General features: G+C 33.6%; 2 protein-coding genes and 1 non-coding gene across 3 annotated transcripts; 1 reads left to right on the forward strand and 2 right to left on the reverse strand.

Moving 5' to 3' along the window:
* The first annotated feature begins 8,760 nt into the window (after positions 1–8,760).
* LOC111424625 (uncharacterized) lies at positions 8,761–10,247 on the forward strand. The gene is made up of 2 exons (XM_071197781.1): positions 8,761–8,854; positions 8,911–10,247. Exons 1-2 carry the CDS (start codon positions 8,791–8,793, stop codon positions 10,191–10,193), a joined length of 1,347 nt encoding a protein of 448 aa, XP_071053882.1. The 5' UTR covers positions 8,761–8,790; the 3' UTR covers positions 10,194–10,247.
* Positions 10,248–10,924: 677 nt separating this feature from the next.
* Positions 10,925–12,475, reverse strand: LOC111424624 (KRAB-A domain-containing protein 2-like). Its single transcript, XM_071197461.1, has 3 exons — positions 11,725–12,475; positions 11,287–11,671; positions 10,925–11,132 (listed from the first exon to the last, which is right to left on the reverse strand). The coding sequence occupies exons 1-3, from the start codon at positions 12,473–12,475 to the stop codon at positions 10,925–10,927; spliced, it is 1,344 nt and encodes a 447-aa protein (XP_071053562.1).
* A 9,112-nt stretch (positions 12,476–21,587) lies between these two features.
* TRNAL-UAA (transfer RNA leucine (anticodon UAA)) lies at positions 21,588–21,671 on the reverse strand. The gene has a single exon. It is a non-coding gene; the product is annotated as a tRNA-Leu (tRNA).
* Between the last annotated feature and the right edge of the window lie 4,366 nt (positions 21,672–26,037).

Consider the following 26,037-nt stretch of genomic DNA (forward strand, 5'->3'; position numbering starts at 1 on the left):
CAATTTTATTGTTTTTTATATATTTTTAAGATCATTATAGTTATTATATCCTTTTGTAGATTTGGCTGATGATGACATCATAACATGTCGAAACTAGTACCAAGTACATAAACTTAATTAATAAAAAACTTTAGAGGTCAAGAGGCCTACTTATTATTATTTCATTTCAACATCTAATATAATGGATCTTTTAAAATTGTATACAGCAAGTAAAATTTGAATAAAAAGATTATTGAAACCATTGAGAAATAAAATACATAAATCGGTACCAGCTTTCTTTTTGCGTATCGAAGTCCGATTTTACTACATAATTTATTTTTTTTAACAGACAGATGGTCACTCTAACATTGAACATTCATTTCTTCTTTCTATTGATGAAATTAAATTAATGTACGCGACGCTTTATACAGAATGTCCTGAAATTGCATATTTAAAGGTGTGATTCTACATAAAAAATCATGAAGAAAAGTTCATATGTGATCATACAAGACGTTCAATATGTGGTTATTTCTCATTATTTCAAAAACTACTAGGGTTAGAAACACGAAATTTTGCATATCTAGCTATTTTTACGGAAGTGCTAGAAATATGAAAATATTCGTTCTCTTCGAATAGTCGAAGAGAACGCAATTGATATTACTTAAATCTGAATTCTCAAATTTTTATTTTGGCCAAAACCCCAGGAACGTCTAATGACCGGTCTCGCTGAGACACCTGTATACAAAATTGCTTAGTTTAGCCGCTGGAAGCCTTTAAAAATATTTTTTTTCAAATATGTTGAGAAATCCTCGATGGATTTTATTCATTTTTTGGCCATGCGTTTGTATCAGTAGATTACAGCTATTTGTGAAATAAACACAAATTTCAAAAATTACATGTTGTTTAAAAACTTTATCACAATAAATTATGCACCCATATTTTTTTAACCTCCTGTATAAACACTACCATTGTTTTCTGAATAGAAAAAATCATGAAGAAAAGTTCATATAAAGGTGTGTCCTAAAATGCTTCCTAAGGGAGGTAGAGCACTTTGAAGAAGATGTTCAATATGTATGCGACGAATTAAATTAATGTACACGACGCTTTATACAGGTGTCCGGAAATAGCGTTCAAATATTTAAAGGTGTGAGTCTACATAAAAAATCATGAAGAAAAGTTCATATGTGATCATACAAGACGTTCAAATATGTGGTTATTTCTCATTATTTCAAAAACTACTAGGGTTAGAAACACGAAATTTTGCATATCTAGCTATTTTTACGGGGCGAATACGATAATCGAATGAAAAATTAGAAGGAGTGTGAAATAAAGGATAGGGGGCGCAATTTATGTCCCATATTTTTTTTTGCTTTGATCTTTTCACTATTTTAACCTCAAAATTAGAATCTACTGAAAAAAATACATAAAATATTTTCTACTTATAAAATGGTCTACTGTCGTATGATGTGTAAGGTGTTAATAAATTAAAGACCCAATAAACTATGGGGGTAGAGAGGTAAGTGTTGAGTATCTTGTTTACTACTTTGACATGTTTGACACCCTTGGACATATTTTTCGATATCTGCATCTATGTTTTGCCAATATACATGTAAACGCGCCATGGATTGCATTGCGGTTATTCCTGGATGTCTATCGTGAAGCATTTTGAGCGTTGGGTATTAAAGGCTTTTGGGAATACATATTCTTCCCTTCCACAAAATTAGGTCTTTCTTGCATGATAATTCTTCTCTTTTTTCATAAAAGGATCTTATTTCAGGTTTCACTCTATCTTTGTCTGGCCAATGGTTCTTAATATATGGAATCAGTTGTTGTAAAATTTTATCCCTTTGGATGTAAATCCGAATTTCTTTCATAGGCATATTTTTCACTCTTAAATGAAGTAGATGTCCATACTTAGGTAAACCAATTTTTTTATTCTTCGTAGTTTCCGTTTTCTCCTTCATGGTAACCTAGGTAAAACATCAGCTGTCTGATTTTCTTTTCCCGGTTTGTAGGTAACATCATAGTTATAGTTATTTAAAATCATAGACGATTCCTAGCGATCTTCGGTGTTTCTCGATTCGAACTGAAAATCCGTTCCAACGGTTTATGGTCCGTTTGTAATACAAACTGTCTACGATATAAATATTGATGGAATTTAGTAACAGCATAGACTACCGCCAATGCTTCTTTATCTATAGTGGAATAGCGGTTTTCCACTTCAGGCATCTTATGTCATAATACTGCTCCAGCTCCCTTATCCGATGCATCACTACTTGCGTATAATGGAAGTTCTGAGTTATAATGAACCAAAGTAGGTTCATCTGTTAAGCTGTCTTTCAAAGTCATTAAAGGCTTTATCGTCATTTGGAGTCCACTCAAAAACAGTGTTTTTCTTTAAAAGCCGGTGTAACACTTAATTTGTACAGTTTCTATGAACTTTCCGTAATATGTTATTAATCCCAGAACTGATCTTAATTCGGACACATTTCGTGGTGTTGGTATATCCTTTATTGCCTTAATATGTTCTGAGGTTGGATGTAATCCAATTTTGTCTATTTTATGTCCTAAAAACTTAACTTCCTCCTGTAACCATGTACATTTTGTTTCCTGTGTGTTAATTCCTGCTTCTCGTAGTCTAGATAATACTTGTTTAATGCGTTTAATATGTGTTTGTTTGTCTGGTGCTGTTATCAGAATATCATCCAGATAACATACAACACCTGGTAATCCACAAAGGATTTGATCCATAGTTCTTTGAAATAAAGACGGTGCAAATGAAATTCCAAAAGGAAGGCGGGGTTTCTAAGCATAGTAGCCTTTATGTGTTGCGACAACCAAGTATTTTCGACATTCAAGATGTACGGGTAATTGTAAATAAGCGTCCTTTGGATCTATTTTTGAAAAATGTACTCCTCCGCATAATTTTGACGCTATATCTTCAAAACGGGGAAGTGGATAGTTGTCTACTTGTATATGTTGGTTTATGGTTACCCGGAAATCACCACATATCCGTATATTGCCATTTGATTTTACTGCCAATAATTAGGGTTTTTTGAAAAATGCTCACATATCATATCTATATTAACCTAGTGTGCCATGGAAACCAAGCCTTCTCAATGAGTTCTTGTCAAAGACTCACTTGTTTACGTCACTTGATGCATGTGAGACAACAAGAGTTATGATAATGATGTGCATAATAAAATTCAAATCAGCGTAATCTTTTCTGTATTGTTTTTGCCCGTGCTACAATCACTAATCCGATAAGTGCCAGAACAGCATTCCGGACTCCAAAAGGAGCAGGAACATCGGTATCGTTAGTATTCACATTTTCTGTTGTTTCTTACTGTTTGTGGCAATCAGGAATTAATGGAACATCCTCCCTTTCATCTTCATCTTCACCAAACATTGTTTCAGAGAGGTCGTCTCAATTAAGTGGTAAGAAACAACCTTGATACATTATTTTACTTCTATTAACATAGGCCCATATTAATTCAATTGCGTTAAATTTGACCAAGAGATTCGCAGAGGTACCACATCTTGTAACCGTATTGTATCGGCTTTTCTTTTAAAAATTGGTTTGCCCTTGCTTGACAAAGTATGGAACCATACTTTCATCAATACTCAGCCTTTCTTGGAATTCTGAGTATTTCAAAAATTTTGAATTAAACATTTGCATAAATTGTCGTAATTTTGCAAATTTGTCGCCCGGACAAAGGTTATTATAATCTGCAGAGTGAAGATTTTTATCAATTCGAATCTATTTCTTCTCATAGAATTCACTACTGCCATATTGCAAGATTCGGTTCCTAGCTCCTACCACATTCTCCATCTAGGAACAATACGATAGCCAGATAATAGTAATATGACCAAAAAACACTTTATTTCTTCATTGGAAACTCGGAAATTAAGTTTACCCTTTTGCTGTGCATATAACGTTGTCATTTCTGCCAAAAATGATATATTACTATCATCAAGAAAAAGCTCAAAGCATTTCACCGGATCAGAAGGAATGGGTGTTGATTGCATCGGTTTCTCAAAGTTCGGAAACCCGTGCACAAGATCGGATTTTTGCCACATTCTCTTTTTCTGTAATTTTTTTTTGTATTTCTGACAAAGGTTCGTCGTCACTATTTGACTCTTCGTCAGTGTCGCTATCATCAATTGTAAAAATTCGTCCTTTTTTTTGTAATTTTCACCATTCCTTTCAGCTTATTGATGTCGTTGCAGAAACTGCAGCAGTTTCAGCACCATCATCTGGAGAAATGATAAAAACATCAGCGGCCCAAAAATTTTCGTCCTCTCTATTATTTGAATGAGTTCTTGTGACTGGTATGAAATTATTAAAAATCTTTATGGACCTGTTTATGCCCATAGTTCCAATATTGGACCTTTTATAATAGTGCGGAGATGTAATATGAAATCCAGTAAATTAGGCCATTTGAGATGTACTTCGAGAGTTTTCAATCCTGTCAAAGACTTTGCTGTAGTCAGTATAAGTAGTATAGCTGTGAGGGTTCTGGGACCGAGAACGCTCTATGGCATACCTGATGGCATTGGGGGGTTACCACTCTTCAGAAGGGTACTTTTTGTGCATGCAACCCTTGGTTTGCTGAACAACTACAGCGAAGAAGATCTTACCGGACCTTACCTGTAGCTCTAACGTCACAAAATTTATCTAGCAGAGGTCAACAAAGTTATTTAGGTCAATGGCGGGTTATCCAATTTTTGTTACAGTTCGATATTTGCACTCAGGACATGTACATTTTTGACTTTTTACTCTAGTAGTGGTGGATAAGCGTGCTAACCAAGTGATGCATGGTTATGAATAAGCGATGAACATAATTCTATAATTTATACAATAGAGAGTTTTTGATATGGTAATTAGTAGAGCACCCTAGAGGATTAATGTTTTCTGTTCACCTGATCTAACCAGGATAGATTTAGTTTTACTTGCAAATATCTCTAACAGTAAGAGGAATATTGTCATATTGATGGGCATGACTTGTAACACTTTAAAATCTCTGCATACATCATTTATGTACAAGGATGAACCTCATAAAAATCTGCCACTCAGAGCCTCACAATGGTAAAGATTTCCTTTGAGGCCACACAAAGCATTGAAATTATGGAACTGTTGATACAACTTCATTTGTGCAATGAATCTGATGATTTTGAATCGGTTACAGCTAATGTATGTGGCCTAAGAAGCGACTAGATGTGTTTATAAAAAATGCTTATAAAATTTGAAATCTCATTATCTTTACAAGTAAAAAAATATAATATCAGAATTATTTAGAAAACACTTTGATAAGAATTAAAAAACAGTAATTCCATTTTGGGGTCAATGAACTGATATTAAAACAGGTGGAATGATTAAAACTGTCAAGTGTTCATTTTGGAGCTTGACGCGTTATAATTTTTACAGATAATAAAATTATTAATATCCTAAATTTTTAGATAACACTTTGATAAGAATCAATTAAAACAACAATTTCGGTTCGGGATCAATGACCTGATTTACATAGGAAAAGCGACTCTAAATAATAAGAAAACCTAATTGTCTAAACCTAATTTTAGTAGTCTCAGAAACTACTAAAACTAAAGTATCAGTCCATCGTATCTCATTATGCCGATATAAACCAACGTGGCAAGAAAGAGAACATTTCCTGTTTTCGGTCTTTTGCCTAAGATTATCTAGTTGAGACTATTTAGTTAAATCTGCTGTTAACATTATTTGATTACATCCTCACTCCTAATCCACAACATCTCTTCCCCTCCTTCATTTCCATAACGAAGTGACAATAAATTTTGAACAGCAGATTCGTGTATTTGTGAACTCGTTGCCGCAACCTTATCAATTTTTTAGTAACACCCTTTTTTTCCTGGTTTCATTACACTTACTTTTCTGAGATTTTGTTTATATGTCTGTGTAAGTACAATATTTAATCTTTTAAAAGCAGTATCTTGTCTTTTGTCTACAAAAGAACATGAAACACTACAATGAATTTATTGCATAGGTTTTCGATTTTACATATCGATCCGAATCAGGTTTCACTTTGTGGCAGGTTGTAATATTTGTGGCATGGCCAAACATTAAAATACAAGAAAAGTAGTGGAATTACACTGGCAAAACTCTTCTACCAGCAAAATTAGTCTGTTGCAAGGAGTGTGATCGCGGTATTTTGGGCGGCTAACGTCTTCGAACTCGGCCGAGATTATTTCTTCCATTCGTTTCAAGCAAAGTAAGCTTGATCTCACGTGTAACATGCTATTTAACAAGATACTTGTGGTCTGGCGAAACTTTAAAGTACAAGAAAATGAGTGGAATTACACTGACCAAAGTCTTCTACTAGTAGAATTTAATCAGTTGCAAGGAGTGTGATCTTGGTGTTTGTTTTACTTTGGGCGACGGACGTCTTCGAACTAGTTCTTCCATCCGATTCTAGCAACCTAAGCTTGATCTCACGTGTAATATGCTATTTAACATGATTCACAAAGTCATGATGTTTGTGATACTTGTGGTCTGGCCAAACTTTAAACTAAAAGAAAATGAGTGGAATTACACTGGCCAAAGTCTTCTATCAGCAGAATTTAGTCTGTTGAAAGGAGTGTGATGTTGGTGTTTGGGATATTTTGGGCGGCCGACGTTTTCGAAGTCGACCGAGATTATTTCTTCCATTCGTTTAAAGGAAGGTAAGCTTGGTCTCACGTGCAATATGCTATTTAACAAGATTCACAAAGTCCTGTTGTTTGTAATACTTGTGGCATGGCTAAACATTAAACTACAAGAAAAGTAGTGGAATTACACTGGCATAACTCTTCTACCAGCAGAATTAGTCTGTTGCAAGGAGTGTGATCGCGGTATTTTGTGGCATTTTGGGCGGTTGACGTCTTCGAACTCGGCCGAGATTATTTCTTCCATTCGTTTCAAGCAAGGTAAGCTTGATCTCACGTGTAACATGCTATTTAACAAGATACTTGTGGTCTGGCGAAACTTTAAAGTACAAGAAAATGAGTGGAATTACACTGGCAAAATCTTCGACCAGCAGAATTTAGTCAGTTGCAAGGAGTGTTATCTTGGTGTTTGTGGTACTTTGAGCGGCCGACGTCTTCGAACTCGGCCAAGATTATTTCTTCCATCCGATTCTAGCAAGGTAACCTTGACCTCACATGTAATATGCTATTTAACATGATTCACACAGTCATGGTGTTTGTGATACTTGTGTAATAAGTCAGAAAAAATGTATATATTAAATTCGGGGAAGTACAGAAATATTTTGGGAGTGAGGACAACGGATGAGGGACTCGCGAGAAGAGCAGAGAAAAAGAAGTTAGAGAGTTGGGAAGAAGAAGTTAGAGAGTCGAGAGGTAGAGTAGAGACGTGAGTAAAGTGTGGGTGTGAAAAGTGGAAAAGGCAAAAAGAGAAAAATAAGAGAAAAAAGCCAGGTGACAATCAACCAACAGAATGATGTGAGTACTGGATAGAATTATTTTTGTGTCTCTATACATATATTTGTTCTGTTTCTAAAAGAATAAATTAAAGTATTGTTGTCATTAATTGATTTAAAGTTTTATTTATTTTTCGTATTCATATTTTCTTTTTTTTGACATCCGCCGCTTGATGCTTTCCCCTTGTCTTTTGACACACTTGACCACGTTACGAGGCTCCTATAAAGAGTGGACCCGAGGAGAATAACCTTCTCCGAGAATATATTCGAGGCCTCTTACCACCTAACGCTCGGGGGTGGTAACACTTGTGCTCTGGCCAAACTTTAAACTAAAAGAAAATTAGTGGAATTACACTGGCCAAAGTCTTCTACCAGCAGAATTTAGTCTGTTGTAAGGAGTGTGATCTTGGTGTTTGGGATATTTTGGGCGGCCGACGTCTTCAAAGTCGTCATTTCTTCCATCCGTTTTAATCAAGGTAAATTTGGTCTTACATGCATTATGCTATTTAACAGGTTTCACAGAGTTATGGTGTTTGCGATACTTGTGGTTTGGCCAAACTTTAAACTACAAGAAAATGAGTGGAATTACACTGGTCAGAGTCTTCTACCAGCAGTATTTAATCTTTTGCAAACAGTGTAGTCTTGGCGTTTATGATACTTGGGGCGATCGCTTGCTGCCGAGGCTCTGTAATTAATCTGAAACTGGTCACCACATTGTGGTGCCTCGTCTTTGACAAGTAGGCTTCGTGATTAATATCTTATCAACCTAAACCTGGTCAAAACATAGGCTCACTACATTGTATAACTATAATATGATTTTCATAAAATTCGGACAATTTTAGCTTGATTTGATGTATCACAACCAACATCCTCAATAAAATTAATTTCTAAATTACTGTTTTGTTTTCAGCCATTTTGGATTTGATTAACAATACTAAAATCGCAATATCTTTTGAATCACAACAACTAAAGATATTGAGTTTGGTGTCGTTATTGATGATTTTTAATCCCCCATCGATTTCTAATATCCAAAAATTACTTTTCCATAGAGGAGTTTCCATTAACTGAGGTTTTAATTATTGTCTTAAAACCGTCTTAAACTTAAAAACCGAGAAGATTCATTTTCAAACCTCAAACATTCCTGAATCTAAGATGATTTCACATAATTTTGGATTTATCGATTGTGCAATATCATTTTAAATTCTAATCATTCTCTTAATTTCAAAGCAAAAATATAATAATGAGTAACTCAATCAATTTAGATAAGATAAAAATGTCCTTAAAAATCATATAAATTTCCTAAGCAAAATCGATAGCAAATTGATTTAACTTTGACTTTTAAAATAGTAAGTTGTACAAAATGGATATCGAAACAAATGGTCAATGTTGTGTTGAAGAAAAAGAAAAAATCAACAAAAATGAAGGTAAATATTAATCACTTTTATTTATTATAATCAATTAATTTATTTCTTTTTGATAGAGGTATCAACACCTCCAAACATAAATGTTCTCCACGAAGATGTAAAAGATAACATTAAGCAGTACTTAGAAAATCAAGGATACACTAATATTACTATAAAAGTTGAACTAGGAAGTAATTTAGGCGATAATTTTTTGGGTTTTATTGGAAAATTAACAATCACTTGCACCAACAACGAAAAAGAACAAAAAGAATTTCATTGGATCGTAAAAACAGCGCCAAATTTGAGCGAACACAGAAGAATGATGGCCGTGGATACAGTTTACGCGAGGGAAGCTCACGTATACGAAAACATATTCACATTATTTCAACAATTTCAACACGAAAAAAACATTTTAGAACCATTCGAGCAACACGCAGGGTTTATTTTGTCCTATCTAAATTTAAATAAAGAGAGCATCGTAATGAACGACATGAAACATATCGGCTATGTTATGCGCAATCGCAAAGATCCTTTAGATTTGAATCACGTGAAATTGGTTGTAAAATCTTACGCAAAATTACACGCAATCAGTTACGCTTTAAAGGATCAAAAAATCGATGTTTTTAATAAATTAGTTGAATCGACGAAAGATATCATTAGTGAGTTTATGTTTACAGAAGAACAACTTAAAAATCAAACTCGTTTAAATGCGCTTGCTTTGGAGGCTTTAGATCCGGTTAAAGATGAAAAAGTTTTGAGTGGGTATCAAAAATATCTTGATACTTATAAAGAGGTTTTACCAAAACTTTTAAAAGATACTAATAACAATCGATTTGTTATTGGGCACGGTGATAGTTGGGTAAATAATATGTTATGGAAATACGATACAAATATATGTAGCAAATTAAGCGTTAATGATGTACCAAAAAATGTTTGTTTACTCGATTGGCAAATGGCACGTTATGGCTCCCCAGCTTGCGATTTATCTTATTTCATTTTTACTTGCACCACTAAAGAATTAAGAGATAAACATTACGATGAAATAATTAAACTATATTATTACACGTTATGCGCGCATTCAATTGAATTAGGAACTAATCCCGAGAAATATTTAACTTTTGATGGGTTACAAGAGGAATTAAAAAGGTATTCCTTGATTGGATTGTTTACCACGGTTATGGTTTTAACGGTTATAACAAGAGATACAAATGAAATTCCTGAATGGCGAGAGAAAGGCATTGATTCAGTAGCCGAAGAACTTTTTATGACAAAGAGTAAAAATGCTAATGAGTATAATGAAAGGGTTAGAGGAGTATTGGTGGATTATTATGAGAAAGGATATTTTGATGTTTTATTATAAAACCTTTCCTAAGAAATTCATAATAATTAAATGTAAATATAAAACTAAAATTATTTTCAATTAATAAAATATTCTTAATATCTCTGGCTTGGACGATTTTTTTGATTTAATTCACATTTATCCATGTTGCAACTTAAATATTTCGAAATAGAAAATGTTTAAAACGTTTTACTTCCTAAAAATTATTTTATTTATTCAGATTCTAGTTTCGGGTATCATCCCCATCATCAGTTTGAATCTATATTATAAATGAAAATAGACAAAACACAAACTTGTCGAGACTAGACAAAAACTTAAGTCGTTGAAACTTTATATTACGCGTGGTGTGTTGATATAATTATACATGTTACAGTTAAAACGCGTTTTCGGTCAAAACTAGTTTTGACCACAAAATTCAGTTATAACTAGTTTTGACAGCAGTCTACTGTTAAAATACGTTTTGACTGACAATACTATTTTTATCTGAAAAATACCGGTCAAAAAGGGTTTTGACTGAGAGCGTTAGTCAAAAGTATATTCACCAGTAATTGCTAGGCAAAACTCTTTTTCGGTTAGAGGAGACGAGAGGGGGAGAGCAGAAGCATTAGTAGGTGAGAGATAGACTGGTGTGGATGCTTGAGCAACAGGAAAGGAAGAAAAACCATCTGTTTTTTTTAATGTTTTTTTTTTGCATGAAATCTTGGTTAAATAAATCTTACAGGCATCTAAACGAAACTATTTATTTGCGCAACTTAAACTATTATAGCACTTAGAATTAGATAATAGTCATTTTTCTTACATAAACATTTATTATTGGTACAACCTTTAAAACAAACACATCTTACATAACCTTGCCCTGTTCCTATAGAAGCTTTCCTGGCAGCTGTTCTTAAAGTAATTGTAACGTTTGGCACTTCATCACGACGGATGAATTTTTCGCTACAGCCACCAAATTCTAACCTATTAAAGAAAAAGAAGAAAATCATAAAAATAAACGCATTTTTCACAACTCACGCCCCTACGGCTATACACATTTACATCTACTTAAGCCGATCATACACGGGCGACTTAATGTTACCTCTGTATGGCTGGGCTTGTATGTATGAGTATTCACCTGCAGTATAATTTGTCCAATATGCCATCCCTTGTACCAATCTTATATTGTTGCTCTGAACTCACTTCTAGTACAATTCCAATAATATTACGGAGTTCTGCCTTTCCTCTGTCCACGTCTGGAACTGGTATAGTAACGTTATCTCCGACATTCAATGGTGGATGTGATTGATCACTTGATTTTTTCATTCTTTCCGACTGCTTTGCCAAATTGTAATGAGCATCTTTCCTTGCTGTTCGTATTAATAATTCATCACTAGTACAAGGTGTGGCTCTCTCTTGATCTTTCTCTACCTCAGCAATTTCGCCTTCCTTTTCTATTTTATTTCCTTCATCTTCCTTGTAATATTCGTCATTTTCTTCTCCACTTTCGTTCTCTTCAAATTCTGATTTATTTCAGTGATTGCAACCTGCAATTGTTCTTCATCTTCTAGTTTACTAATCACCTCTAAAGGTAAATTCGATGTCATTAGTCCCACTTTTGGTTCAGATCTAAACATTGTTCGATATGGAGATTGTTTTATGCCAGAATGAAATGCTCTGTTCTTCATAAATTGAACATATCTGAGCCCCTTAGACCAGTTAGTTCTTTTGTTGTCGTGCATCCAAGAGGCCAACATATTTTCCACATCTTTCTTGGCTCGTTCAACAGATCCTTGACTTTGGCTATGACGCGGTTTTCCATTAACTAACTTTAATTCAGACCAGTAAGATGCTAACTCTTTTAAAACTGAATTCACAAATTCTCTGCCGTTGTCTGAATGAAGAATGCATGGAGCTCCAAAAGTTAAAAAAATATCCAGCAAGTGATGCGTAACATCTGTAGCTCTTTTTGTTTTAAGAGATCGTAAAACCACGAATTTAGTCAAATGATCTTGGTAGACCATAATAAATTTGTATTCACGGTCTGCTTGCGATTGCATGTCAATGAGATCGACTTGGCAACGACTGTTCATTTCGGTGTGGAGGATTGGTTTTAACACCAGTCCTTGCTTGCTCTTACTTTTCTTCCTCTGACATACTTCGCACATGGATAAATATATATTGATCATTTCTTTTGTTACATTAGCATACTTCTTTGCCGTTTCATTCTTAAGTCTGTCACGGCCGCCATGTCCAATAGAAATATGGGCAGCATCAATTATGTCGTAAATTTCTTCAGCAGGTAAAAAGTACTTCATGGGTTCCATTGTTGTAATTAATTTTTTAATTCCACAAACTTTTATAACATTAAAACGTTTTAATCTATTATATTGTTTTGTAGTCTTTTTTCTGTTAATTTAATATCTTTAATCTCCATTATAAATTTTTCAAAAGTTTCTTTTGTCATCACATTAAAATGGCTATCTTTCGTTTCTTCGGTTGTTAAAAGTTTATGTAAAAATCTTTCCTTCTTCTCGTTTTCACTTATTTTTTCCTTACAAACACTTACCGTTTATTTTCACTTACTATTTTCACTTTTTTAGGTTAACTTATAACTTGCTTAATGCTATATACAGTGCGCGTCATATGTAACTCCCCCCCCATCTAATTTCCAAACGATTTGAAATATCGTAATGAGCAAAAACAAGTCGAATTTTATTTTTTATTAATCCAAAGATTTTCTTATCACAAACCGTTTATTATTATGGTTTTGACTGACACTCTTAGTCAAAACCCTCTATGACCGCTATTTTTCAGTTATAAATAGTATTGACCGATATATATCAGTCAAAACGGATTTTGACCGAAGCTTGCAGTCAAAACTATTTTTGACCGATTTCTATGGTTAAAACTAGTTCTGACGGAGAACGAGTTTTAACTGTAACATATATATCTAGAAATAGAGCTACAGTTAAATGTAATTAAATAATAGGGAAAGAATTCGACTTACGTTACAAAATGAAGAAACTTAAATTATGACTTATAACAAATTAAATTTATGAAATAAAATTCTTAAGTGAACAATGTCGGCGAAGAGAAATAGAGAAAAAAACCTAAAATATCCATCAATTCAAATGTTTCAAATACATTAATAAACGTTTATATTGAATTTGAACTCAAAAGTGGACTCAAGGATAATAAAGTTAGACTTTTAAGAGAATATAAATTAACCCTGGAGAATTGTACTACAATTTGCAAAGCATCAGAACTAGCAGAACTGCAATCCAAGAAACTAGACAAGGAAAATATGGTTTGTAAAATAAAGAAAGAAAGAGAAGTAGTCATGAGAGAAGAGATAAAAGGTTTCAAAAGGGAAGAAATGAAGCAAAACGCTTGTAAAAGTTGTGGGAAGAAGCATCCACCGAAGAAATATCTCACTTTTGGGCGAAACTGTAATAAATATTACTGTTTGTAGATCCATAAAGGCATATGTGGTGGAAGAAAAGCAAGAAAAAGAAGAAACTAATCTATTTGTTGGAAGTTTAATGGAGTTTAGAGTGGATAAAGTAAAGGAATGCACTCAAATCGTAAATATTCAAAATAAAGAAGTAGTATTTAAAATAGACACAGGAGCAGAGGTGAATATAATAGATAAGAAAACTGCTATGACAGTTAGGGCTGAAGTTAGAAAGTCTCAAGTCAAGTTGAAAGGATATAATGGAGGCTTAATCAAGGTAGTTGGTGAAATAGTTGGTAATAAAACTGCCAATTTAAACTTCAAAGTAGTTGATATAGATAATTCACCCTGTATCATAGGCCTGCCAGTAATAGAAAAGCTGAATTTACTACAGAGTAGATGAAATTCGAAATATAGGAAAAAAATTGAAGATCTGGTTAAAGAAAACAAAGAAGTATTTGAAGAAATTGGTGAACTGGAAAAAACGGTAGTAGAACCACCAAGAAAAATTTCAATAAGCGTAGAAAAAGAACTTGAAGCTGAATTGACAAGAATGGAAAAACAATTAATTATAGAAAAGGTAACAAATCCTACATCATGGGTGAGTTCTATAGTTGTAGTTAAAAAAGGAAATAATAAATTAAGAATATGTTTGGATCCGCAAAATCTTAATAAAGCCATAATACGAGGGAGATATCAATTATCTACATTTAATGAGATATCATCATGGATACCAAATGCTAAAAATTTTTCTAGATTGATGCTAGTCAGGGATTTTATCAAATCAAATTAAATAAAGAAAGTCAACTACTCACAACATTTAATGCAGGAAGATTTGGTAGGTATTGTTACAAAAGAATTTCTTTTGGACTTTGTTCAGCACCCGAAGTATTTCATAGATCATTTCAAAAGCTATTTGGTGACTTACCAGGGGTTGAAGTTTACATTGACGATATTATGGTATGGGGAACCAACGAAGAACAACATTTTAAAAGATTAAAAGCGTTATTTGAAAAAGCTAAATCATCAAAAGGTAGATTTAATAGAAGTAAGTGTCAGTTTGGGGTGAAAGAGATAAAGTATGTGGGATAAGAGTTTTGTAATCAAGAACTGAAACCACACCAATCAAATGTGCAAGCCATCATGGAGATGCCAACACCAACCAAGAACAAACAATCATTTTTGGGTTTAGTGACATATGTAAGCAAGTTCGTACCGTTTGGCTAATTTAACTAACAATTTAAGACTGTTATTAAGAAAAGACATAGAATTTATATTGTCTGAGACTCACAGCCTCTTAAACAAGGCATTCAATGCTTTGAGACATGTCTACCATAACAGACATGTTTTGGATCGAGATTGCAGAAGAATGTTGTGCGAGTCTCTTCAGGATCCGGAGATTATTCTCTTCTCTAAACAGAGGAAACTGTGACAATTAACACCACCCTATTTCTGCAACAGTCCATTAACCTTTGCTCCAGAGGTGAAATATCTTGGTGTTATCCTTCAGGATCCGATAAAAGCACATAGTACTGTTTACGTACAGTTTAAGTACAGTTTATGACTCGTTAATACATGGTATCAGAAGAGGTGAAAGGTTGTCCTGGATCCGATTCAATTATCAATGGTTGTCCATGCAACAAGTCGCCACCTCCGCAGTACTGTGTGCTTTTATCGGATCCTGAAGGATAACACCAAGATATTTCACCTCTGGAGCAAAGGTTAATGGACTGTTGCAGAAATAGGGTGGTGTTAATTGTCACAGTTTCCTCTGTTTAGTGAAGAGAATAATCTCCGGATCCTGAAGAGTGGTGTCCCGGTGTACTTGTATGAACGGTTACAACTGAGAAGAGAGGCTCGTGAGGTTAACATCCTCAGTATTCCAAATCATAATTTTCAGTTATTCAAACGCAGTTTTTCATACAGAGTGGTGGATTGTCTACACCCGCTGATTTCGAGGTTTGGTTTTGTGTTGAGTGATCGGTTTATGCGAGGGCAAGTGATTCGCGAAACTATGAGCACTTGAAATTATAAACAATCATAGATAATAGCAAGATTTGTCTCAGATTTAATTCAATTTTGTTTTGATTTTGCTGTGTCTCTTTACACATATCTTGTCTAGATTAGTGTACTTCATAGCCGTATATATCAATTTTCGTCGATTTTCTCTTGTTATTTTAGTTTTTGGTGTTTTTTTTTCTTGTTACACATACAGACGCTTTGGTAGAACACTTCATCAGGGTCATAACAACCCTGAACGCAGTGAAAAGTGCCCTTTTATTTTGAATAACCTATTTTGTTAATAATTTAATTACTTAGGAATAATTAAAAAAAATTTTGTTTGTTTATTGTTACATATAAATGTAGCGACACCTATTGAGGAAGGAGAGGAACGAAAAGAGAGGAGATCTTGATTACCTAGAACATCAAGACCGGGGATTAACGTTTTGCGTTTATCGATTATGTTACCTTGTTACTTTGTTACAAATATTTTATTGTGAGTAAATGATTTAACTGTTAAACGAATATTCTACAAATTACCTACATACACAACATTGATACAGGATGATTTATTAGCTCACCATCAAACTTTGACATATGATAGCTAATCCAATTAGAAAAAAAATTCCATTTCAATTACTCACGAAATTATAACATTTTAAAGTTTTCTGCAGCGAATTTATTAATAGTCAGTAAAATCAAACATGTGATGAACATATCATTAACATTTTTTTTTTGGTAATCACCTGTATAATTAAAAACTTTTGTTTATGTAATATTACGGTTTTTAAATCAATAAATGGTTATTTTATTTTATGTGGTTGCATTATTGTTTTAAAAAACCTTCTTATAATTCATCGCCATGCAATCAATCAACAAATTCTTATAATAAAGCACAAAATTAGTTCTAATATCATCAATAACTTCTTCATTTATATATTTCAATCAACTGGAGTCTTTTCTGGGGACAACTTTTCCAAAAACAGAAGCGTTTGATAACTCTAATAATATGATTATGTACAATTGATTGCACTTCTTTATCTTCCTTCATACAACTGCTAGTATAACACCAATTAATTATTCTGTTTTTTTTAAATACCGAATATAATAAATATGTTTAATCCAGTTTTAGAAGATTTGTTATGTAAAACATATTTCCCAAAATTTCTTACCACTGTACCACACATATGTAGTAAAATAAGGTCAGCCACTGTGAAGAGTCTGTAAAAAAAGAGTAGAATACATTAATGAGAAATTCATCGATAATTCTAAGTGAAGACTAAAATTCTTTCCTATTACTTAGTACTCCACCATTCACAGGAATTAGTACTTATCTATTTTAGGTGTTGGACACTGCAGATAATAATCAAGTTCAACCCCAATAGGACTTTTTTCATTGAATACAACTTTATTTATATCAGGTTTGTGATTAGCAACAATCCCAACACGATATATAAAATCTCTTGTTGCAGTTTCGTCTAGTTTTCTTCTCATCGCTTATAATTCATCATCACATTCATTACTAACAGAATTGTCGCTGTTATCACTTTCGATTATTAATTAAAGTATCCTCTTTTTAATGCAAAAAACCGTTTTGAAAAATCGCTTTTAGTTTTTGAGAAATAAATTTTTGAAATGATCGACAATTTTTTCGAATTTTGCAATTTTCGCCGATTAAGTTTTAAAAATTCGTATAAAATCCATTTCTTGGAATATGAGTATGAAAATTTCCCAAAACGTTAATAAGAGTGTCCTCTTTCCAATGAACCAACACGTTTTGAAAAATAACGTTTAGTTTTTGAGAAAACAATATTTGAAGTTTTGATAAAATTTTCGATGTTGCAATTTTCATCGATAATTTTCAAAATTCGTTATAAAATTAATTTCTTGAAGGATCCTTGTTGAAATAACACCAATTATTAATTAAAGTATCCTCTTTTTAATGCAACAAATCATTTTGAAAAATCGCTTTTAGTTTTTGAGAAATAAATTTTTGAAATGATCGACAATTTTTTCGAATTTTGCAATTTTTCGCCGATTAAGTTTTAAAAATTCGTATAAAATCCATTTCTTGGAATATGAGTATGAAAATTTCCCAAAGTGTTAATAAGAGTGTCCTCTTTCCAATGAACCAACACGTTTTGAAAAATAACTTTTAGTTTTTGAGAAAACAATATTTGAAGTTTTGATAAAATTTTCGATGTTGCAATTTTCATCGATAACTTTCAAAATTCGTTATAAAATTCATTTTTTGATGGATTCTTGTGGAAATATCGCCAATTATTAATTAAAGTATCCTCTTTTTAGAGTTGTGCTTCGTGAGTTAAATCAGCATTAAAAAAGTTCATTTAGTATCTTTTATCCAAATAAGTTGACATATCTTATCAGCTTTCTTATTAATTTCATTTTTATTCAAATATCGCAATAATGTGGCAATGTAGGGTTCACTTCAGAAATGCACCAGAAGTTATAACCATAATGACCGGATCACATAACATCACTATCCGTTCCATCACTAGTAGACTTCTTAGCCGCCCGTTTCGCCAACCTCTCCATCGTGTCCCTTACTTTCGGTATATTCTTTCCGACACTTTATCGTAACGTTGTTATAAACGTTAGTTTCGTCAAGTGATTGCCGACAGGACTTCACTAACGATGATGTAATTCGATGGTACCAACCGCCAGCATAGCCTGTCTGCTATCTGTGCAGATTACAACCTTTCTGCCCGATCGATTGCATTTCTTTTTCGTGTCGATGATCACGTTGGCTGCTATACTTATAGCTGTTATTTCGTCCTGAGCAGTCGTGCAGTACGACCCTAGTGAAGTGGAAAACTGCAGCTGGAGATCGTGCGAGAAAATTCACGCTCCGGAGCCTCCAGCGTTCTTTGATCCATCAGTGTAAATGGTCAACGTTTTGCCCGTACTTAACACTTTCGTGACCGATCACGTATTTTTACGTTTTTATATTGTCATCAGTGAGGAGCCGCTCACGTATTTTTACGTTTTTATATTGTCTATAGCCAGGCGCCGCTCACGTATTTTTACGTTTATATGACATTACTTGCGGCTCCTGGCGTAACAATACGTAGCGAAGATGCCGGCCATTGGCGTTATCCTAATTGTATGTTGAGCGGACGCGAAAGTGTTAACACTTTCGCGTTGCTTTCGCGTTGCTTTGTGGTATCGTTTGAATGCCAAAGTGTGGGCTGTTTAATAAAGTGGGTGTGATGTAGTCTGTGTGAGCTTCAAAGAGGGGTTGTTTACGAAGAGCATCACTCCAGAGTTCGCTCCGGACATTTCCCATGGGTTCATGGGTTTTATCACAGACATGTAGATTCACATTGTAACCTTCGGATTTAATCCCCTAGTATTCTCAATTGCCCTTCGACACTGGGTGAGTACAATCGTTGCTTTTTTGGTTTTCCAACTAATATGTGAGTTCCAAGTCAGTCCTTTGTCCAAGATAACACCAAGATATTTCACCTCTGGAGCAAAGGTTAATGGACTGTTGCAGAAATGGGGTGGTGTTAAGTGTCCCAGTTTCCTTTGTTTAGTGAAGAGACTAATCTCAGTCTTTTTAGGATTTACAGAGAGAGTGTACTCTTCACACCATCGTTCAATAAAGGTATGTAAATTATCCATGTTGCAAGTAAATAAAATTTTGAATATAGAAATAAAACACAGATGTTATCTTTACACTTTACAATATATAAAAAAATATAACGAAATATCTACTCACTGTCAGAATCTATATTGTGACCAGTTGCTATATGGTGTTTAAGAGAAGGTTAGAAACTGGTCACAATATAGATTACGGAGGAGTTGAACTTATACATTCATGCAATAAAAGTTCAAAGTTAGATTTTCTTGAAATTTTAGAAATTACTAAACACAAAAACAATAATAAATATCAACTCTTTAATGAACAAGTTCAACTCTTCCGTAAACCTATCTTTTCATATTTGAATAATTTCAACTTAAAAATTTAAATTTTTTCTGTTTTTCCAGTTTTATTCTGTTCAATATTATCTCGGTCTGGTTTCCAGTCTCTTCTTCTAGTACCGCTAAGATGGTCACCTTTAATCGTTAATACGTCATTTGCTGTAATTTTCAAAATTTCATATGTAACCATCAGATTCTTTCTCGTAAGTTTATTCTATATTTGATTGATTGTTTTCTAACTTGTTTTTACATTAATTTTTAGAACCCTTTGTAATAGTGTCATAACTCACCACGTTTTTATTACTTCGTCCATTTTAAATTTTATTAACGACGCAATTTTTTATTCAGAATTTCTTTCAAAATTTAAATTTTCTACATTTCAAACCTTCTTTAATGTTGCAATCTGTGGGCTTCACTTTCTGACAGTGAGTATTTCGTTATATGTATTTTTCATATTTTTACATATTTTTTTATATCCATTACATATTTTAATAATAGTTACGCTCTCTGTATAGTTTTCAGCTGATGTTGGAGTGAAAACTTCGAAACCGGTACTGATATAAATTAAATGTTATGCAAGTGTAAAGATCACATCTGTGTTTTATTTCTATATTCATCGTTCAATAAGTTTAAACGCCCGCTGCATTTTATAACAAAGAAAATTGTTAGGTTTACCTCTTAACAGAATAGCCACGTCATCAGTGTAGCCGACTGTGAGGAGATGTTTATTGTTTAACTCACGAATGAGATCATCAACCGTTAAGCACCAGAGAAGCGGCAAGAGTACTCCAGCTTGTGGGCAGCCTCTGTACTGTGCGATCTTAGCCTGAACAACTCTGCTTGCTAGCATTGTCTTTATCCAGCCCGGAATGACCAGTGGCACTCTTCGAGATTCCACCTCCAGATTAATACTTTTAAAGGTGGTTTTGTCAAGCGCTCCCTCTATGTCAAAGAAAGCTCCCAGTATAGACTCCTTTGATGTAAGCATGCTGATGCAAATCTAAAGGAAACGCTGTAAGTATATTTTTTCTAATGTAATGATCACCATGTAATGATTATTAAAAGAAAAGATGAGCGTCTAATTAGTCGAACGGTTTTAGGATCCTTTGGGTCCTCCAGCTGATGGGGACATAGTTAGGATTAATATAATAGTTTTTTGTAGGGTTTTGTTTTGTTGATTAAGAAGTCAAGACTCTCCGATAATAATTTATAAGATATTCTTATTCCTATGTTGCATAATAACGAGGGAAGTGTTGGGATGAAAACGAAACAACATAATAATGTATAGTGTGTTAATTATATCGTACCCGATGTCATCATTACAAGTATGCAACCAACATCACAGTATTTTTATTGTTATACGCGATTGCGTATTGCAATAAAAATTCTGTGATATTGGTTGCATACTTGCAATTTTGACGTCGTGTACGATAATTAATTAACACACTGTATGAATGTTAAATGAGATTAATCACTCTGATAAAACACCTTATATTTTATTAATTAAAGTAAATAATTAGAGCTTTGAATTTAGCTTGCGGTTATACAGTCCGATGTAGGTCACTCATTAATTTCTTCATCGGTCAAATCCTTATGTGAATCAGAGAAGGTTCTTATATTGGGTTTGCAACCAGGCGAGTATTTATTACTCCATTCACCGTTCGAAGAAGACACACATACCGAGAGAAAGTTTTTGGAAAATTTTATTTGTTAACTCTGCACTTTTTCTTCTTCGATTTTTGTAGTGACGTGTCGTCTGCTATTCAAGGTGAATACCGTAACGATTCTCACACCGGATATTTACGTATTTCTCAATGGTTTCGCAAACAATCTTTTTATTCAAATTTTAAATGTTGTATTTAAAATACACCTACGACGCGACGTTCTTTATTACGCGTTAATTTATTGAAAATCCATAAAATAAAATATATTTTTGGAAGCTAATTATAAAAATTACCTAGTTAATCTATTTAAATGTTATAAAAATAATTTATGAATTTTAAAATATATTTAAGAAAATTAAAAAAAAAAAATTTTGTCAGGTGTGGGGTTCGAACCCACGCTCCCGTTTGGGAACCAGAGCTTAAATCTGGCGCCTTAGACCGCTCGGCCAACCTGACTTATAACAACTAACGTATTAAAGAGAAATTATTCGTTATAAACAACTTACTTCAATACAATACATTTATTTTATTTTTCCTTCTTTCTTTCTTGGTTAGTCTCAGCCACGGATTTAGGTATGGGGTTTATGGGCTGCAGTTTAGGACCCCGACCCATCAAGGGGCCCCCTTGCTAATTTAATGATTTAGTTCTTTTCAGAAAATGCAATTTTTCTCGCTTTTTTTCTTATACAACCTCATGCTATGAAATGTTCATCAGATAGAAGAAAATATTCTCTATCAAAATATGCAAAAAACATATCTGTTCCATTTAAGATAACAATGTTGAGTACAGATGTTGAAAAAGACTACAGTAATATAAATAAGAGAAAGATAACTTCAAAATTTTCTGACAAATCAATGGAAAGACACAATTGGAGTTTTAGACAAATTGATCACTGAATTAAATAAAAGAGCTAAACGAGCTAGAATGATTGCGCATGACGATAGATTGTATATTGTGTACTTTAATAATTAAAGTATGTTTACCGATGAAGCAAATTTATTTGTTTTTCAGTGCTACATATGTTTCGGAATTTCTTTCCTTCTTCAGGCACGACGTCAGATCTCAGAGGAACTCCTTTTTATAATTAAAATTCATTTCTACGTTCATCAATAATTTAGGCGTATATGTTTAGGAGTTTATCCCCTGAAAAAATTTGAAATTTCTTAAATGTGAAAAAATGTGAGAATAGTTATTTATGGCTTGAAGAGCATGTCATATTTAAAACAATTTGTTATATCTTGATAAATAAAATCTGGTTTTAACGCAAAAATGTGGTTTATTGAATTAAATTAAGAATTTATCTTTACAAGAAGATGAAAAACTGTAAATGTGATTATTTAGTGAATGTAACTATTTTTATGTATCTATTTTGTATCATCAACTTTGGGAGACTGTCATCGTTAAACATAGTTTAATTATTAAATAAAATTTGCGATGAACACCGAATCTATTATATCTAAAATATATTGTGTACGTTTTCTGGGTTTTCTGTTAGTATATCAACAGGTGTTTATTGTGTTAAATCGTTCTACTTGGATTACGAATTGCGTACAAATTCAAAAAAATTCAGTATTTTGCAGGTTAGTATTTAGTTGTGGATAATGATAAATTTAGCTGTTTTACGTAACATTTATGAATATAATATATGTTTTGGCTTAGATAACGCTCTTTATTTCAGAGGTCTGAAGAGTACCGTCAAAATCAAATGGCACTATAAAAGGCCGCTTATCTACTCCCCTTGTTTATTTACAAGTTCAAGAGTATTTACAAGAATTTAACTTGCACAACGACTTTCAATCGGGTTTACGTAAGGGTCATAGCACGACAACAGCGCTTATTAAGATTACAGATGATATTAGGTATGCTTGCGACAAACGTTGTGTTACCATCCTTGTATTACTTGATTTTAGCAAGGCGTTCGATTCGGTTGATCACGATCTTTTGTTGGCGTCACTAGCTGCCCTTGGATTTACCTCTTCATGTTTATCTTGGTTTCAATCTTACTTTTCCTGTCGTTCCTTGTGTGTGCGTGCTGATTCTGCGCTCTCGTCTGCTTGTGATATTAAATGTGGTGTACCCCAGGGTAGTGTGTTGGGTCCGTTGCTCTTTTCGATTTTCATTAATGCCGTCACCCACTGTATTTCTTGTAATTATCATGTGTATGCTGATGACCTCCAAATTTACACTACGACAACTATTGATGATTTTCCAGAAGCAATTGCACGTCTTAATCATGACCTTTCCAATATTTTGGATTGGTCCAAACGTTATGGCCTTAAATTAAATACTGCTAAAACTCAAGCAAGTGCGTTTGGCAGTCGACCTTTACTGGCAAAGCTGAATGATTTTTCATCCATTCACTTAATGCTTGACGGAGACATTATTCAGCTGTCAGACACGGTTAGAAACCTTGCGGTGGTTATGGATTCTACAATATCCTGGAAACCTCAACTTCAATCCGTCTGCAGAAAGGTCTATCATTGTTTCCACTCACTGAAAAGTCTCCGTTGCTTCCTTCCTCCCATGATCCGTCGTAATCTTTGTTTTTCCCTGATTTTCCCCCATATTGATTATGCTGACATGGCATATCCTAATCTTTCGGTAACACTACGAAACAAACTGCAAAGACTTCAAAACAACTGCATACGGTATACCTTTGATCTCGAGAGATCTCAACACATAACCCCATACCGTAATTATTTGCAGATATTAAGCTGTCAGAACCGTAGATCGTTTCGTATAATAACTATGTTATATACTGTTCTTTACAATCAAACCCCAAGGTATCTGTATTGTATATTTCAACGCTTGTCGTCGTATGGTTTACCCACTAGATCTCAGTTAGATTCTGTGCTCATGTTCCCGACCCATAGTACCGAGATTTACCATAAATCGTTTGCTGTGCAGGCAATAACCCTTTGGAATAGTCTGCCTACTGAGATCCGTAATATTCCTCACCTTGTAACATTTAAAAACCACCTAAAACGTCATTTATTGGCTCTCCAAGTATCTTCCTGACAACTTTTTTTTCTCCCTTTTCTTCTCTTCTTCTACTTTTCTTCTCTTCTCTTCTTCTTTTATTCCAGCAACTATCATTATGCACCGTTTTTAGTGACCATAAGTTTAGCATAGCAGCTTGCCGTTTATTCATAGTTTTTCTTATATAACTTAGTATACTGCTGATTGATTGGGTTGTTTGGAAGATATCGCTTACACGATAAATCGACCCTTTTGCCCCTATTTATGCATTAAGTTAAATGTATACATTTTCTTTAATTTGTAATTTTTGTTTATTATTATGGCAATAAATTTATTTATTATTATTATTATAAAAGGCCGCTTACTGATGCTGGAAAAATTGCAGATAAAATGTTATTGGTGGTTTTACCTTTAGAAAACAATGTACTAACAGACATAGAAGACAATGATGATGACAAAGTGGGAACTTTTTTTTGGAAATGAGGTATTTTCTCCAAATCTAATCAAACCTTATCCTTCGACGTCATGTACCGATGATAAATAATCAAACAGAAGCAGAAAATAATATAGTAACTGATTACCAGATAGACAATAATAGTTTTGTCCCATCAACATCAAATAACGAAGATGGCAATCGCCGTGCTTTTAGATTAAGTTTAAAAAAAGTTTACACCAAATGATGATGAAACTGAAATGAACACATGCAGTAATAATAAGAGTCAGGGTAAAAGTAAGGGTAAAAGTGGAAAACAAAGAAATAAACAAGACTTACGAAAATGGAAAAAGGAGCATAGGGAGGAATTCATGCCAGAATACAACTTATCTTGTAGTCCGGTAGAAGTAGAGTGTAGTGATTGTTCTAGTCCTAGTGACATTTATTTGCATATACTGGGAGATGTAATCGACAACATAGTTTTCCAGAATAATCTGTATGTAACGCAAAATAAGAAAAATCTAGGGCTGATCAAAGATGATCTGCTTTCTTTTATCGAAATAAATTTTTTGATGGCCTATCATCGTTTGCCAGCGTGTAAATAATATTGGAATGCAAGTCCTGATCTAGGTTCACCAATAATACCCGACTGTATGCCACGAAATAGATTTGAAGATATCTTGAGATTTGTTCATTGTAACGACAATGATAATGGCAATACAGATAAAATATACAGGTTTCCCAAAACTCCCGGAAAATTTGAAAATCTGTGGATCACTAAAGAGTCATCAAAACTACATTCTTAGATAGTTTAGAACTTCCATGCAATGTGGAGTTTTATTAGGGGATGACCACCCCTACATTTTTAAATAGTCGAGTTTTACCTTATTTTAAAGGTAATGGAAAAAGAAACACAACCCCATAAACCAAAACTCGATATCTTAATTCTTTCAAGAATTATGTGCGGTTGACTACCAAATGGCAAAATAAAATATTTTCATGTTTGTTTACACGTTTATTACGATTTTTATAACAAATATTCAAATTGTTGACCTTCTTCGGTCTCGCAATGACCCAAACGCTCATAAATGGTATTTTGAACTATCAGGAGCATACCGTAGTGATTCATTAAAAGTGTGATTCTTTTTTTTTCGGTCAGTTCTTGCGCGAAACAGATATCTGCAACTGTTAGAAAATCAGGTGGTTCCAAGTGTACGTGGTGTATGCCCTAATGGTATTAACAATAAGTGGTTCCAACAAGATGGTACTCCTCCTCATTTTCTCTTTTTGATTGGTAGAAGTGGCGAAAATGAGTGGCCACCACGATCTCCTGATCTAATACCACTCGATTTTTTCTTTTGGGGGTTTCTGAAAAGTAAAGTGTATGCAACAAAACTAGAATCAATAAA

The sequence above is a fragment of the Onthophagus taurus genome, chromosome 7 (genome assembly GCF_036711975.1).
Source record: "Onthophagus taurus isolate NC chromosome 7, IU_Otau_3.0, whole genome shotgun sequence".
Lineage (NCBI taxonomy): Eukaryota > Metazoa > Arthropoda > Insecta > Coleoptera > Scarabaeidae > Onthophagus > Onthophagus taurus.